At 44.8% G+C, this 14499-nt stretch overlaps 1 protein-coding gene across 1 annotated transcript in view; it reads left to right on the forward strand.

Annotated features, from left to right (window-relative positions):
- Positions 1 to 2403, forward strand: part of dld (deltaD) — a 17426-nt gene extending 15023 nt beyond the window's left edge. The window contains 3 exon segments of the mRNA XM_032511545.1: positions 20 to 157; positions 942 to 1031; positions 1550 to 2403. Of these exon segments, the coding sequence (XP_032367436.1) occupies positions 20 to 157; positions 942 to 1031; positions 1550 to 1612 (291 nt within the window). The 3' untranslated portion in view covers positions 1613 to 2403.
- Positions 2404 to 14499: the final 12096 nt, after the last annotated feature.

Raw genomic sequence — 14499 nt, forward strand, 5'->3', positions numbered from 1 at the left:
CCCCCCCCCCCCCCCTCAGGGCGTCCCGTACAAAGTCGGCAAGTTCCCGTTCGCAGCCAACAGCCGAGCGAAGACCAACGCCGACACGGACGGCATGGTGAAGATCCTCAGCCACAAGGACACGGACCGGATGCTGGGAGCCCACATCGTAGGAACGGTGAGACTACAGACCGCTAACCGCTAACTGCTAACCGCTAACTGCTAACCGCTAACTGCTAACCGCTAACTAACTGGGAATATGTTTAATCAGAGGGAGAATCATCAGTCCTGCTGTAGATCACCACACACACACACATATGGATACACACACGCATGCATATATAGATACACACACACACATATTGATACACACATGTATAGAAACGCATACACATAGATAAACACGCACACACATATATACATACAAGCATATAGATAGACTGGCAAACACATGCATATATATACACGCATGCACATACAGACACACACACATAGATACACGCATACAGACCCACACACATATATATAGATACACGCGCACTCACACACACGTGCACACACATAGATACATAGATATATACTGTAGATACATACATACATACATGCATACGTATAGAGAGAGAGAGACACACACACCACACACCACACACCACACACCACACACCACACACACACACACACACACACACACACACACACACACACACACACACACACAGAGGGAGACTTCTAAAAACATTGGATAGACCAACCGAGACAACGTTGTGTGTGTATATATAATTTTGTTTCCGTCGACTTTGAAGGAAGTGTGTTACGATGATAAAATGACTGAAGAGACTTAGACTCCTCGTTATTAATCTTAATTACTATGAATAACCTTTCTGAAGGTTAGTGGTGAGTTGGCGTGTGTTGTAACCTCGGCGTCGTGGCCAGAGATGATGAGAGCGTTTGTTTCTGTGCAGGGCGCCGGGGAGATGATCAACGAGGCGGCGCTGGCCATGGAGTACGGAGCGTCCTGCGAAGACATCGCCAGAGTCTGCCACGCCCATCCTGTACGTCCTGCTGCCACACACACACACACACACACACACACACACTCAGAAAAACACACACACACACTCAGAAACACACACACTCATCAAGACACACACACACACACACACACACACACACACACACACAAACACACTCAGAAACACACACACTCAATCAGACACACAACACACTCAGAACACGCACACTCAGAAACACACACCAATCACCACTCAGACACACACACACACACACACACACACACACAACTAGACACACACTCACTCAGACACACACCCACTCAGAAACATACACGCACAAAAAAGTATTTTTTTCCGCTTTATTATAAAATATAATAATAATATTAATATTCTAAGTGTCTGACAACATTTGGGAAAGGATCCCTACAGAGATAGACCTTAAAACCCTTTGAGACCTCTTCCTCTCCTCTCCTCTCTCTCCTCTCTCTTCTCCTCTCTCTCTCCTTCTCTCTCTCTCTCTCTCTCTTCTCTCCTCTCTCCCCCCCCCCCCCCTGCAGCGGTGTCGGGGCCTTCAGAGAGCCAACCTGGCCGCCTCTTTCGGCAAAGCCATCAACTTCTGAGCCGCTGTGCGCACCTCAGTGTACATAAGAGAAGGAAACACCCCCCCCCCCCCCGGCTCCTCCTCCACCGGACTGCACCACGCTCAGCTCAGATGTTATTTAAATGTTCAATAAAACCATAAAGGAGGGGATTGGGCGCTGACTGCAGATCAGTCTTTATTACTTCCCAAAACACACACACGCAGTTTTAAAAGACCCCTGAAGAGCATATTTGATTCACTCATTACACCACATAGAGATATTATTATTATTATTTAGGCCGGGTGTCTGCGGTTTCTCTTGTAAAGGAAGAAATAAAGTGCTTTTGTTTCTGTTTTTTACAGAATTTAACTCATAAAATATGTAATCAAAGCAGGAAACTTTAATTTTTAAATTGGCTCTTAACCCTGGTGTTGTCCTCGGGTCAAACTGACCGGTTTCTACCTGTTTTATATCAGAAATATGGATTTCTTTCAACCAACTTGCCCAAAAATAACATGGATGATTCCATACAACGTTCTTCAGGTACTTTCATTGAATTTTTCGGGTGTTTTATTTAATGTTATAGCATTTGGATTCTTTTTCTAATGGTTTTAAAACAGTATCGGGACTAAACTTTGACATCGACCCATCTGAGATCCTCTCAACATCCTCTGATCTTAACTATCAGTCACAATAATTCATAATTTCTGCCTTTTTAACTAAAAACGTGCATATAATTTGAAACAAATGAGGTTTGTTGACAATGAATTCCAAGAATAAATGTAAAACCGGTTATTAAACCAGCTCAGGTTTTTAAAAAAAAAAAAGCACCAAAAGCATTTTTAAAAAGTGAGAAATAAATTTAGAAAAAGGACAAAAACATTGGAAAAGCACCAAAAAGTTCATAGTTAACGGGAAGACGACACAAGGGATGAAGATGATATTTGGTAATAGATTAAAAAGTAAGATTTTATTTCAGAATTGTTTTTAAAACCCCAAATAAGTCCCGGGTCAGTTTGACCCGAGAGGGTCCCGAAGTGGAGACAACACGAGGGTTAAAGATGCACTTTTATGGGTCAAAGCATGGAAGTAATGTTAAAGGTGCAGTAGGTAACCTTTTTATTAAACTAACTTCCTGTCATCTCTGCTGAAACTGACCCAATGTTCCAGAAGAACTACATGAAGCAGGTCATTTAAAATAAAATCTGGCTCTCCTGGCGCCCCCTACAGCCTGTAATGTGAATTACAATTATCCACCGCGCCCTGTTCAGATGCACCAATCAGGGCCGAGGGGGGCGGGGCTTCACTCAGGCTGAACAGGAAGTGACAGAATCACTGTGGTCCGATTTAATAAAATGTTACCAGACCCGTGTATGAGCTTGTACAGTCTCCCGTTGTTTTTATTGAGACAGAAGAAAAGGCTACATGTGATCTGCTGCTGTTATGATTAATAAACAGAAGTTATAATTTTCATAATTAACATTTTCATTAATAAACAACTGCAGATGATCCGTGATCTGATCAGATTTCGTCTCTCTGACTTCTAAGTATCTCTATCAGCCTCACAACGTGTGTTCTGTACAGAATAAGTCTTCAAATCAGACAAATGGCGGTTAAATTAAAGCTCTTCATTTGCTTCCAGTAGGTTTTAGAGTGGATTTTAACATTTTAATCACTACTTATAGAGCCTTGCAGCCTACGTCCAGGATCTATTACACGCCCACACTCCTGGTCTCTCTCTGAGGTCTTCAGACCGAGACCTTGTCCCAGGACACGTGTTAAAACCAGAGGTGACTTAGTCTTTTCTGTGGAGGCTCCGAGGCTCTGGGACTCTCTCCCTTTAGCTTTGAGAGCGTCGGATTCTGTGGAAACTTTTAAAAAACACCTGAAGACATGAAGACTCATCTTTTTAGACGAGCTTTTAACCAGCAATATGGCTCAGTATGTTATATGTTGCTGTTTTATTTGTTTTTTACTGTAAAGCACTTTGTGACCCCTTCTTGTCTGGGAAAGGTGCGTTATCAATAAAGTTGACTTACTTACTAGTGGCCTGTAGTTGCAAAACTTGAAGTGTTGTTGAAATAGTGTTGAGTAAAAGTTGACATATTCCAGTCTGTGATTATCATCAACATCCATTCCTTTAATTTTAGTCTCAATAATTCCTAATTTCTGCTTTTCTAACTCAAACATTAGGTATAATTTCCTATAAATGAGGTTTATTGACCATAAATTCCCAAAATAACTGTAAAACTAAAGTTAATAAGTTAGTGTTACGTGGTGTTGAAAACGTCAAAGTGACAAACATTGATAAAAAGCCTCAAAAGTATTAATATTCAATTTTGATGGGAAGACAACACAAGGGTTAAGTTAGGAGACGAGACCAGCAGAGGACGTGCGGGACATGCTGGACATGCTGGACATGCTGGACATGCTGGACATGCTGGGCTGCAGACGGGAGCTCTGCAGCGCCCTCCGGCTGCAGCTTCTGGGCACTGCACGGTCCCAGACACTGCTGCAGCTTCTGACTCCAGGCCATCTGCGTGGTGGTGGGGGGGGGGGGGGACTCTGGAGGGAGTCCTGTGCACCGATTGGCTGTCGTCTGAAAATAAAACTAACTTGATCTCTGAGTTCACACTTTCATAAACGTCTTACGCTCTTTAGAAGAGGATGTTGGACTCAGGAAGGACATGAAACATGAGTCCCGTATAACGTCATGATTAGTTTTACTTCCCTCAACTGAAATATCAGTAGATGATTGTTAGTGTTTTTAATCCTAACGCTTTTGACTTCTCTTTGTTTTGTTTTTTTAAATATATGACTGTAATGCCTTTGGTCATTTGTTAAATTGACTTAATTGAACGGATTTTTATGCCATGTTAAAACGCCGTGGAACTCAAAAATGTAACTGCCACACGTGACCTGTTCCTTTCCTCCATGTGTGATTTTGTCTATGTTGCATTTCTGTTTATATTTATATTTATATTTATATTCTGTTTATATTTATATTTATATTCTGTTTATGTTTATATTTATATTCTGTTTATGTTTATATTTATATTCTGTTTCTGTTTATATTTATATTCTGTTTATATTGTATCCGGTGCGCCGTCTCGGCCGGGTCTCCCTCGGAAAAAAGAGATTTCAATCTCACGGGACTTCCTGGTTAAATAAAGGTTAAAACAAATTTAAAAAAAAAATAGTGGCAAGCTGTCCACAAATAATGCCACGGGGTGAAATCTAAAGCTCTTTCCAACTATTGCTGGTGCAAATAACGAGGTCTGCTGTCATTTTACCATTAATCCTTTATTGCACAATCATTTTAGGTAAAAGCACAAACAAAAAGATTTACTTGAGTGATTAAAAGCCGAGAACGACGAGATCTAAAAACATGACTCTCACACAGCTGAGGGTGAAAAACTGTGTGGCCACCCGGATCCAGATTCCCCTCCCCCCCCACCAGTGATTCCCTTTCTAATCTCCAATTAGCAACCACACACAGGTGCGCAGGTGACGTAACAAACAAACCATTCACGCACACACACAACCGTAAATATCCACATTGGCCTTTACGAGGCCAGAGACGAGAGCTGAATGTCCTGATTACACTAAGGATCCGACGGGGAGCGGGGGTCAGGTCGGGGCTGAGGTGGAGCAGAGGTGGAGATCAGGACCAGGGGCTGTTGCACGAAAGTAGAATAAGATATACCGATAGTGAAAAAGCGCAGCTTGACTTAGTGTGACCTGCTCATCCCGTTTTATCGGTTGCACGTTGCCGACCAGGATGACAGGTGAGCTACTTGTCAAGCCAGGTGTGAGATAGCCAGATAAGTGCACGTTCACGGCTTTCTAGACAACGTATCGATCACAGATTTACTGAGCAGAGATGAGAACGCATGCGCCATATGTTCACCCAATGAGCAGCATCTTCTAATGGAAAGTAACAGGAGGGGAAGAAAATGCAAAAAGGGAAATACGGCTCTTATCAAACGGAGAAAAAAAGCCCGACATAGCGGACCCGACTGAATGTGTGGGGGTTTAAAAATATCTACTTTGCCTCAAAAGAGAGCAGAGGGAACTAATGTTCCTCGGGAAATGGACCAAGGACTGTAGGCTTAATTTCAAACCCTTATTCACAACGTGAGAACATGTTTTACAACCATGCACAAATCTCTATAAGATATTCCTAATTCTTTGTACAATTAATGTTCATACAGAACAATTATGATTGTTCAACAACTAGAAAAAGAAGTAAGTGACTTCCATACACGCTGTGAACATATGTAAAACAATATTCATGTTTTTTTATTCCTCTGACAAGTGACCGCACCAAAATAAAAGAAGAAGCATCGTGGTTTTCCCGTGTGATGATGATAACTACACTACATAGCTGCTGTATATACCACGTTTTGGTCCAGGATGGAGACTTATTGAGAGGGTTGAAACCAATGTAGCCTAAGCTATTACAAAAAACAAGGCCCATTTATAAGGAGTACACAAACAACCCTTATTAGAGAAGGACAAGCAACAAGAACATGAATCATGAATGTATTGGTCTCTGACCAGTCTGCCATTATTATCATCTGGAATATCACTACATTATTATCATCTGGGAATATCGCTACATTAATATCGTCACACTTAATCTCCGGAGCGTCCTGTAGAAACCTGAAGCTGAGACCACGGACGCTGCGCTGCTCATCTCTACTTTAACAGAGAGAGTGGACACTGACGCGACTCGTAGTCTGCTGGCAGGCAATAGCCACCGGCCACCGGGCAGCGGGCAGCAGCCACCGGGCAGCGGCGGCCACCGGCCACCGGGAAAAGTCCCACTCCACATCAGGGTGCCAGTGCAACCATGTCTAACATCTTAACAGCTGTAGTAGGGTTTAAATCAAACTCGCGAAAACAAAAGTGACAAGTAGGCTAATGTATGTTAATAAAAATAAAGCAGAACACATGCAGAAGACAATGAATAACTGTTAAACACGTTTATTTGGGATCAGACGGCAGCTGATTTGACACATGAGACTCCAGGATTAATCTTAGCCCGGCTGTTAGCCTGCTCTGGACCAGGCTAGCCGCAAAGAATAAATCTCCATGGTTACTTGGCTGGGCATGATTCAATCTGGTTTCGTGCAACCGAGTCCAAGCTAAATTCATTCAGGATAACTTGAATATCCCGGCTTAATCCCTTATCCTAGTTTCGTGCAACAGGCCCCGGGTGTGCTGACTGCAGCTCACAGCAGGTGTGTGTAGTGGAGAATCAGCTGTGATGCGTTTAGGAGACTCGGGACAAACAGATATTGGTTAGAGCAACACAAAACACTGGCAACACCAAGTCATGATGCCCCCCTCACACAAGGTGACTGTCAACCTGTGTGTGTGTGTGTGTGTGTGTGTGTGTGTGTGTGTGTGTGTGTGTGTGTGTGTGTGTGTGTGTGTGTGTGTGTGTGTGTGTGTGTGTGTGTGTGTGTGTGTGTGTGTGTGTGTGTGTGGCCCTGGGGAGCTCGTGTAAACTGAGTTTTCTATGGTGTAAAGTGAGTTATCATGAAACAAAAAACCAGGCTATAAAAGGAACAGGTTGTATGTTTGGTCAACATTATATAAATGCAAAGCAGACCCAAGTTTCCCCTGAGGGAGTAGACTATACTCTGGAAGTCTCCAGGGATCAGCACCAGAAGGGAGGTAACAGTGGATCGGGGCTGGAGACGGAGTCAGGGATCAGCACCAGAAGGGAGGTAACAGTGGATCGGGGCTGGAGACGGAGTCAGGGATCAGCATCAGAAGGGAGGTAACAGTGGATCGGGGCTGGAGACGGAGTCACGGATCAGCACCAGAAGAGAGGTAACAGTGGATCAGGGCTCAGCCCCAGAAGGGAGGTAACGGGGGATCAGGGCTGGAGACTGAGTCAGGGATCAGCACCAGAAGGGAGGTAACAGTGGATCAGGGCTGGAGATGGAGCCAGTCTCCAGACGTGAGTCATGGCCAAGTATATGTGGATACAAAGCACTGATTAATGGATCCTGTTAGCACGGTATGGGAGTGGATCCATGGGGGGGGGCAGTAACTCAGCCCGTAGGGAGTCGGGTCGGGAACCAGAGGGTTGCTGGTTCAAGTCCCCATTAGTGCATGTATAGGTCCTGAGTGTATGTGTGTGTGTTTCAGGCCTGGGTGTAGTAAAGTGATGACTAACTAACAGAGATTAAATTGTAATTTCCCCAACACACAGTCACAGAGTATCGCTCTCTCATTATATTTATAATAATCCCATTTTCCAGCAATAAAACTGAAGTGATGTGAACAAAATGAGGACACATATCTTTTTAGATAAAATGTCAACGAAGTTTCCTTTGGGGACGTCTTTTGAAATGGAGGAAAAAGAAGTTGGAAAAAAAGTTATAATTTGTAATACATCGCAGAGTATTGCAATGTGTTAAAAATTGCATTAATATCGTATTGTGGAAGTACGATATATCGAGGTGATTCGATGCGTGTCGTCGCATCCCCCCCCCCCCCCAATATTGGTTACTGTAGTCGTGGTCTGGGAGTAGATCTACTGCAGTACATCGTAGTATTAAGTATTTCAGTGAAGTACAGGAGGAAGTAGAGTCTTTATCTTCATCTCTATCTGTTCTGCTGTGACGCATATTTGAACAACGACGTCTCCACCCTGTTTAAGAACGCTGTTGACTTGTGTGTGTGTGTGGTGGGTCTTGTATGTAGGTGCATGTGTGTGTGGTTTTAATTTTTTGTGTTTGTTTGTCTGTGTTGTGTGTGTTTTGGTGTGTGTGTCTTTGTGGTTTGTATGTGTGATGTGTGTGTGGGTTAATGTGTTTGTCTGTGGGTGTGTGGTGTGTGTGCTGTATGTAGGTGTGTTGTGTGTTTGTGTTAATGTGTGTGTCTGTGTGGTTTGGGTTTGTTGTCTGTGTTCTGTATGTATTGTATGTGTTGCATGTGTGTGTGTGTTAATGTGTTTGTCTGTGTGTGTGGTGTGTGGTGCTGTCTGTATGTATTGTGCTTGTGTGTGGTGTTGTGTTTGTCTGTGTTGGTGTGTGGTGGTGTGTGTGTGCGTGTGTGTCTGTATGTAGTGTGTGTGTTTTCTCTTGTGTCTGTGAAAGCGGTGTGTGTGCTGTGTGTCTGTGAGTAGTGTGTGGTTTTTCTCTGTGTGTGTGTGTGTTTGTGGTTGTGGGCGTGTTGTGTAATGCATGGTCTCTGCGCTGTGTTAATGTGTGTGTCGGTCTGGTGTATAGTGTTTTGTCTGTCTGCCTGTGTGTGCATGTGTAGTAGGGTTGTGTTAATGTGTAGGTCGCGTGTGTGCTTTTGGTGTGTGTCTGTTGGTGTGGCGTGTGGGCGTTTGGTGTTGCTTTGTATGTGTGTGTGTTGATATGTGGGTTTGTGTGTCTCGCTCATGTGTATGGAGGGGTCCGGCAGTGTGGTTCTCTGTGGTGGCCAGTGGCGTATGGTGTGTTTAATGATTTGTGTGTGGGTGTGTGTGTTGGGGGGTATTTGTGTGGTTCAGCAGGTGTGGTTGCTGACATCGCGGAAGTAGTTTAATGGGCTTAACTTCGGACAGCAAAATGGGGCGACTGCATCGTGGCTGGGGGGATCGCCGGTATTTCGGTATACCTGTCTGGTCCTGTTCTAGGTTCTTCTTGTAATGATTTGGGGAGAGGAGTCACTCTGGCGGGAATTTGAGCAATCTTGTTGTGCTGTTGGGATCAACTAACTCCACTTGGGCTGTGCTTCTGGGGGCTCGCGGTTTCCCCACCCCCGCCGTCTCCCCCCATCACCCTGCTCGAGTGGCCCCCGATTTTACCCCCCCGCAACCCCCCCCCGGATGCGCGCCGACGCTCCACCCTCCGCCTCTCGCGCCTTCCCCCTCAGCTGCTTTTACTCGCACCTTCAGCCCTCCCTCATTTACGACGTCGTTATCCGAACTCGCCCTCACACGGTCTTCCCCAACGTACCTGATTCTTTCTTACCGTTTCTGTCCTGATTTCACATAACTACCTTCGCCTCAGCGTTCCTGTTTTTTAGGGACTCTGGGGCTGTGTGGGGGTGGGGCTGTGTGGGTGGGGTCGCTGGGTGGGGGTGTGTGGCTGGGTGTGTGTTGTGTGGTGTCCGGTGTTGTGTGTGTCTGTTTGTGTGTGGTCTGTGTTAGTGTAGGTGTGTGTTGTCTGTGGGGGGTGGGGGTGTGTGTGTGGTGTGTGGGTGTGTGTGTGTGTGTCCTCTGTGTGTGTGTGTTGGGCCGTTTTGGGGGGTGTGGTTTGGTGTTGTGGGTGTGGGTGTGTGTCCTCTGTGTTGTGTGTGTGGTTCCGTTTGTGGAGGTGGGTGTTGTGTGTTGGGTTCTGTGTGTGTGTGTGGTTGTTTTGTGTCCGTGTGTGTGCGTGTGTCTGTTTGTATGTATGGTGTGTGTGTGTGTGTGTGTGTGTGTGCCGTTTGTGTGTCTGTTTGTATATGTGGGTGGTGTGTGTTTGTGTGTGTTGTGTTTCTGTGTTTGTGTGTTGGTCTCTCTTGTGGTGTGTGCTCGTTGTGTGTGTTTGTGGTCTGTTTGTGTGTCTGTTTGTTGTGTGTTTTCTGTGTTTGTGTGTGTGTGTGTGTGTGTCTCTTTTTGTGTGTTGTGTGTGTCCGTTTGTGTGTGTGGTGTGTTCTGTGTTGTGTGTGTGTGTGGGTCTTTGTGTGTGTGTGTGTGTCGTTTGTGTGTGGTGTGTGTGTTTTTGTTTGTGTGTGTGTGTCTGTATTTGTGTCGTGTGTGTGCGTGTGGTCTGTTTGTATTTATGGTGTGTGTGTGTGTGTGTGTCGGGGTTTGGTGTGTCTGTTTGTATGTATGTGTGTGTGTGTTTGTGGTTGTGTGGTGTTTCTGTGTTTGTTGTGTGTGTTCTGCTTTGTGTTGTGTGTCTCTTTTGTGTGTGTTGTGCTGTTTGTTGTGGTTGGTTGTGTGTGTGTGTTTTCTTTGTGTTTGTGTGTGGTGTGTGGTGTGTCCTTTGTGTTGGTGTGTGTGTGTGTCCTTTGTGTGTGGTGTGTGTGTTTTCTTGTGTGTGTGTTTGTGTGGTGTTCTGTTCTTTTTTTTTGGTGTTTGTGTGTTGTGTGTGTCGCGTTGTGTGTTTGGTGTGTCCGTTTGTGTGGGTGGTGTGTTTTTTGTTTGTGTGTGTGTGTCTGTATTTTGTGTCCGTGTGTGTGCGTGTGTCCTGTTGTATGTATGTGTTGTGTGTGTGTGTGTGTGTCCTTTGGGTGTCTGTTTTGTTATGTTGTGTGTGGTGTGTGTGTGTGTTGTGTTCTCTTCTTTGTGTGTGGTGTGTGTTTTTCCTTTGTTTGGTGTGTGTGTCTGTATTTGTGTCCGTGTGTGTGCGTGTCCGGGTTTTGTATGTATGTGTGTGTGTGTTTCTTTGTTTGTGTGTGTGTTTCTTTGTTTGTGTGTGTGTTTCTTTGTTTGTGTGTGTGTCTGTATTTGTGTCCGTTTGTAAAAACCAGATGAACACTAACTCTGAGGGAAAAGGGAAATCATTAAAGTGTAAAGTTGAACACTTTAAACCAGATAAATGATCTAACACTACTAAATCTAACTTGGTTTTTATCTTGGTAATTTGCAGTGTAAGACATTAAATGCAGGACTTTTACTCTTGTAGCAGAGTACATGTACACTGTAGTATAACTACTAATACTGTAGTAGTACTTCTCGTACCGAGGCCACGTCCCAGTGTAACCACGGAGATCTCTGATGTGTCTTCCTGCTGATTAGGGTGAAAACCGCGTGGCCGGAGACGGAGGGAGGAGACGTTTCCTCTCTCTGATCAAACACTTTGTTGTGTTTTAGGGGAAAGTCTCCACCTCCTTCCTCCTTCCTCCTTCCTCCTTCACTCATTCTCCAACAGGACCCCCCCCCCCCTTTTTTAAATTCTGAGCCGCAGAAATCACGAAGTCTCAGCCGGCGTGTAGAGATGAGGACATGTCGGTAAAAACTCTTCCCAGCTTCTTCTTTATGACACGTTTGGTCGGTGTTGTGTTTATTAGCAGAGACACGAGATGTAGAGGAGGATCATTGGCTGGTAACACACTCCAGATTAGAAAAACACTCCATATATCTGATGTTGGAGTGGTTCTGGAGAATTTGGACGGACTTGGACTCAAGACCGTTTTTCTACGGACTCGGACTTGTCTCAGACTCGTTAGTATTTGGACTCGGACATGTCTCGGACTCGCTAGTATTTGGACTCGGACTTGTCTCGGTCTCGGTCACTGGTCTTGCCCATTATGGCTTCTGGTCTGGACCGAGTCCAGGTGTCTTTATGATGTTGATAATAATATTGGAGGGAAAGTGAAACCCAAAATGATTGTCTTGATACTGTCATGCGTAAGACCTTTATTCTGTCCTGGACTCGGTCTTGTCTTGGACTGAACCTTTTTGGACTCTGTCTTGTCTTGGACTCTAACCTCTTTGGACTCGGTCTTGTCTTGGACTCTAACCTCTTTGGACTCGGTCTTGTCTTGGACTCGAACCTTTTTGGACTCGGTCTTGACTTGGACTCGATTAGTCCTGGTCTTGGACTCAAACCTTTTTGGACTCAGTCTTGACTTAGACTCGACTAGTCCTGGTCTTGGACTTTTCTTGGACTCGACTAAGGCGGTCCTGACTGCAGCCCTGGTTTGGACCATCTTTTCTAATTGTTTCTGATCGTTGATGAACACTTAGTCAAAGACCTGCAGAGGTTTTCTGGTCTTCTCTGTTATTGAACAGCACCACCTTCTGTTCTGCAGATGTTCCCGGACTACTTAAAGACTTTAAAAACCGTCTCTGAGACCAGGAATGTAACGGTGAACCCCGATGTAAACATCATGATTATCACGGTGGATCACCACGGTGTGGACGACTTATCCGAGTCTCCTGGAGTTTTTTTTTTTGCGTTTTTGTTGCCCGTTTTTACCCTTAATTTGACTTACGTAAAAGTTTGTCAAAGTAATAGTACTTTTACTTTAAATATGCAAATGAGTTCTAAAGCTAAGTTATAGGACAAATCTACAGACAAAGTATTAAAATAAAACACCTAAATTAGTATTTTTGGATGTTTTTCCTCCGCTAGACTGAAGAAGACAAGCCATGGAAGCAGAATAGTCTCTAGTCTCCTGCTAGGGTGTCGGAGCTATACTGTAGGTAGTAGAAGTATTACTGCAGTATTTCTGCAGGCTGAGACTGTATAGGCAGTAGAAGTATTACTGCAGTGTTTCTCCAGGCTGAGACTGTGTAGGCAGTAGAAGTATTACTGCAGTATTTCTCCAGGCTGAGACTGTGTAGGCAGTAGAAGTATTACTGCAGTATTTCTCCAGGCTGAGACTGTGTAGGCAGTAGAAGTATTACTGCAGTATTTCTTCAGGCTGAGACTGTGTAGGCAGTGGAAGTATTACTGCAGTATTTCTTCAGGCTGAGACTGTGTAGGTAGTAAAAGTACTACTGCAGTATTTCTTCAGGCTGAGACTGTGTAAGTAGTAAAAGTACTACTGCAGTATTTCTTCAGGCTGAGACTGGGTAGGCAGAAGAAGTATTACTGCAGTATTTCTTCAGGCTGAGACTGTGTAGGCAGTGGAAGTATTACTGCAGTATTTCTTCAGGCTGTGTTGAGACTGTGTAGGCAGTAGAAGTATTATTGCAATATTTCTCCAGGCTGAGACTGTGTAGGTAGTGGAAGTATTACTGCAGTATTTCTTAAGGCTGTTTAAGACTGTGTAGGTAGTAGAAGTATTACTGCAGTATTTCTTAAGGCTGTTTAAGACTGTGTAGGCAGTAGAAGTACTACTGCAGTATTTCTTCAGGCTGAGACTTGTAGCAGAAGAGGTCATGTCCTGCGAAAATTTCGGGCAGGCTGAGAGACTGTGGAGGTACTACTGGAGTATTTCTTCACTGAGACGTATATTTCATAGTACATAAACTAGCCAAGCAGCAAGGAGTCTCCAGGCTAGAGACTGGTAGGGGGGAGTAAAACAGTACTCAACTGGAGAGCCGTAAAGTTTCTTCGAGGCGGATACTGGGGTAGATAGGTAAAAAATACTACTAAAACCAAGCATAGTTCGTCAGGCCCCAGAGAGCATACATCTCGCTAGCCAGTATAGACCGGTGATCACTAGTACTACTAAAGCCACCCGTGTTCCCACACTCCTCCCCCCCCCACCGCGCATGACCACCGAACAAAAAAACCTCTGGAAAACGCAGCAGGAAACAAAATCAAAAAAAAGAAGCAATAGAAGATCAAGATATGAATACAGCGAGCGAAGCAAGAAAAAAACAGCAACAAAAATGAAAAAGAAGGAATAAAGGAGGCATCGAAAGGGATAGGTGGCGAAGAAAAAGTAAATGGAGAGGTGGGAGAAAAGAGAGAATGAGAAAGAAGAAAGGGGGAGAGAGGGAAGGGAAAAAGATGGGGAGGGGGAAAGGGAGGCGAAACTCGGGAGAGGGAAGAGGAAAGAGGAGGAAGGAGGGAAGAGGGGGGGAAAAGGAGGGGGGAAAAGAGAAAGAGGGAGAAAAGGGAGGAGTAGGAGACGGGATGAAGGTCGAAGAGGGCAGGATATCGCGGAGCACGAACGGAGGGAGCGAGGGCCCAAGACTGTGGGTTAGACCTATTTCTCGCGGTATCAAACGGGGGTTGGGGCTGGCTCCACTCACCATACGCTGCCGTTTGTTGATTTCAGACGTCACCGTTGCTAAGGAACCTCCAGTATCTCTGGTACTACAGTACGGCCGCAGTACTCGTAGTACTTTATCTTCCTCTGGGTTTTTCTTTGCATTGCAGTCGCACCCTTTGCTGTTGACTGTCAGTGACTCCGTGACTCAACAACTATATTAACTCTGACTGTGTCTACTCTGATACGTCTTTTCCAGCAAGGCGGTTCTGGTGCTGGTTCGGTGCCAAATATCGAACCGGTTCTTTGCTTTTCCA

Source organism: Etheostoma spectabile, unplaced genomic scaffold (genome assembly GCF_008692095.1).
Source record: "Etheostoma spectabile isolate EspeVRDwgs_2016 unplaced genomic scaffold, UIUC_Espe_1.0 scaffold383, whole genome shotgun sequence".
NCBI lineage: Eukaryota > Metazoa > Chordata > Actinopteri > Perciformes > Percidae > Etheostoma > Etheostoma spectabile.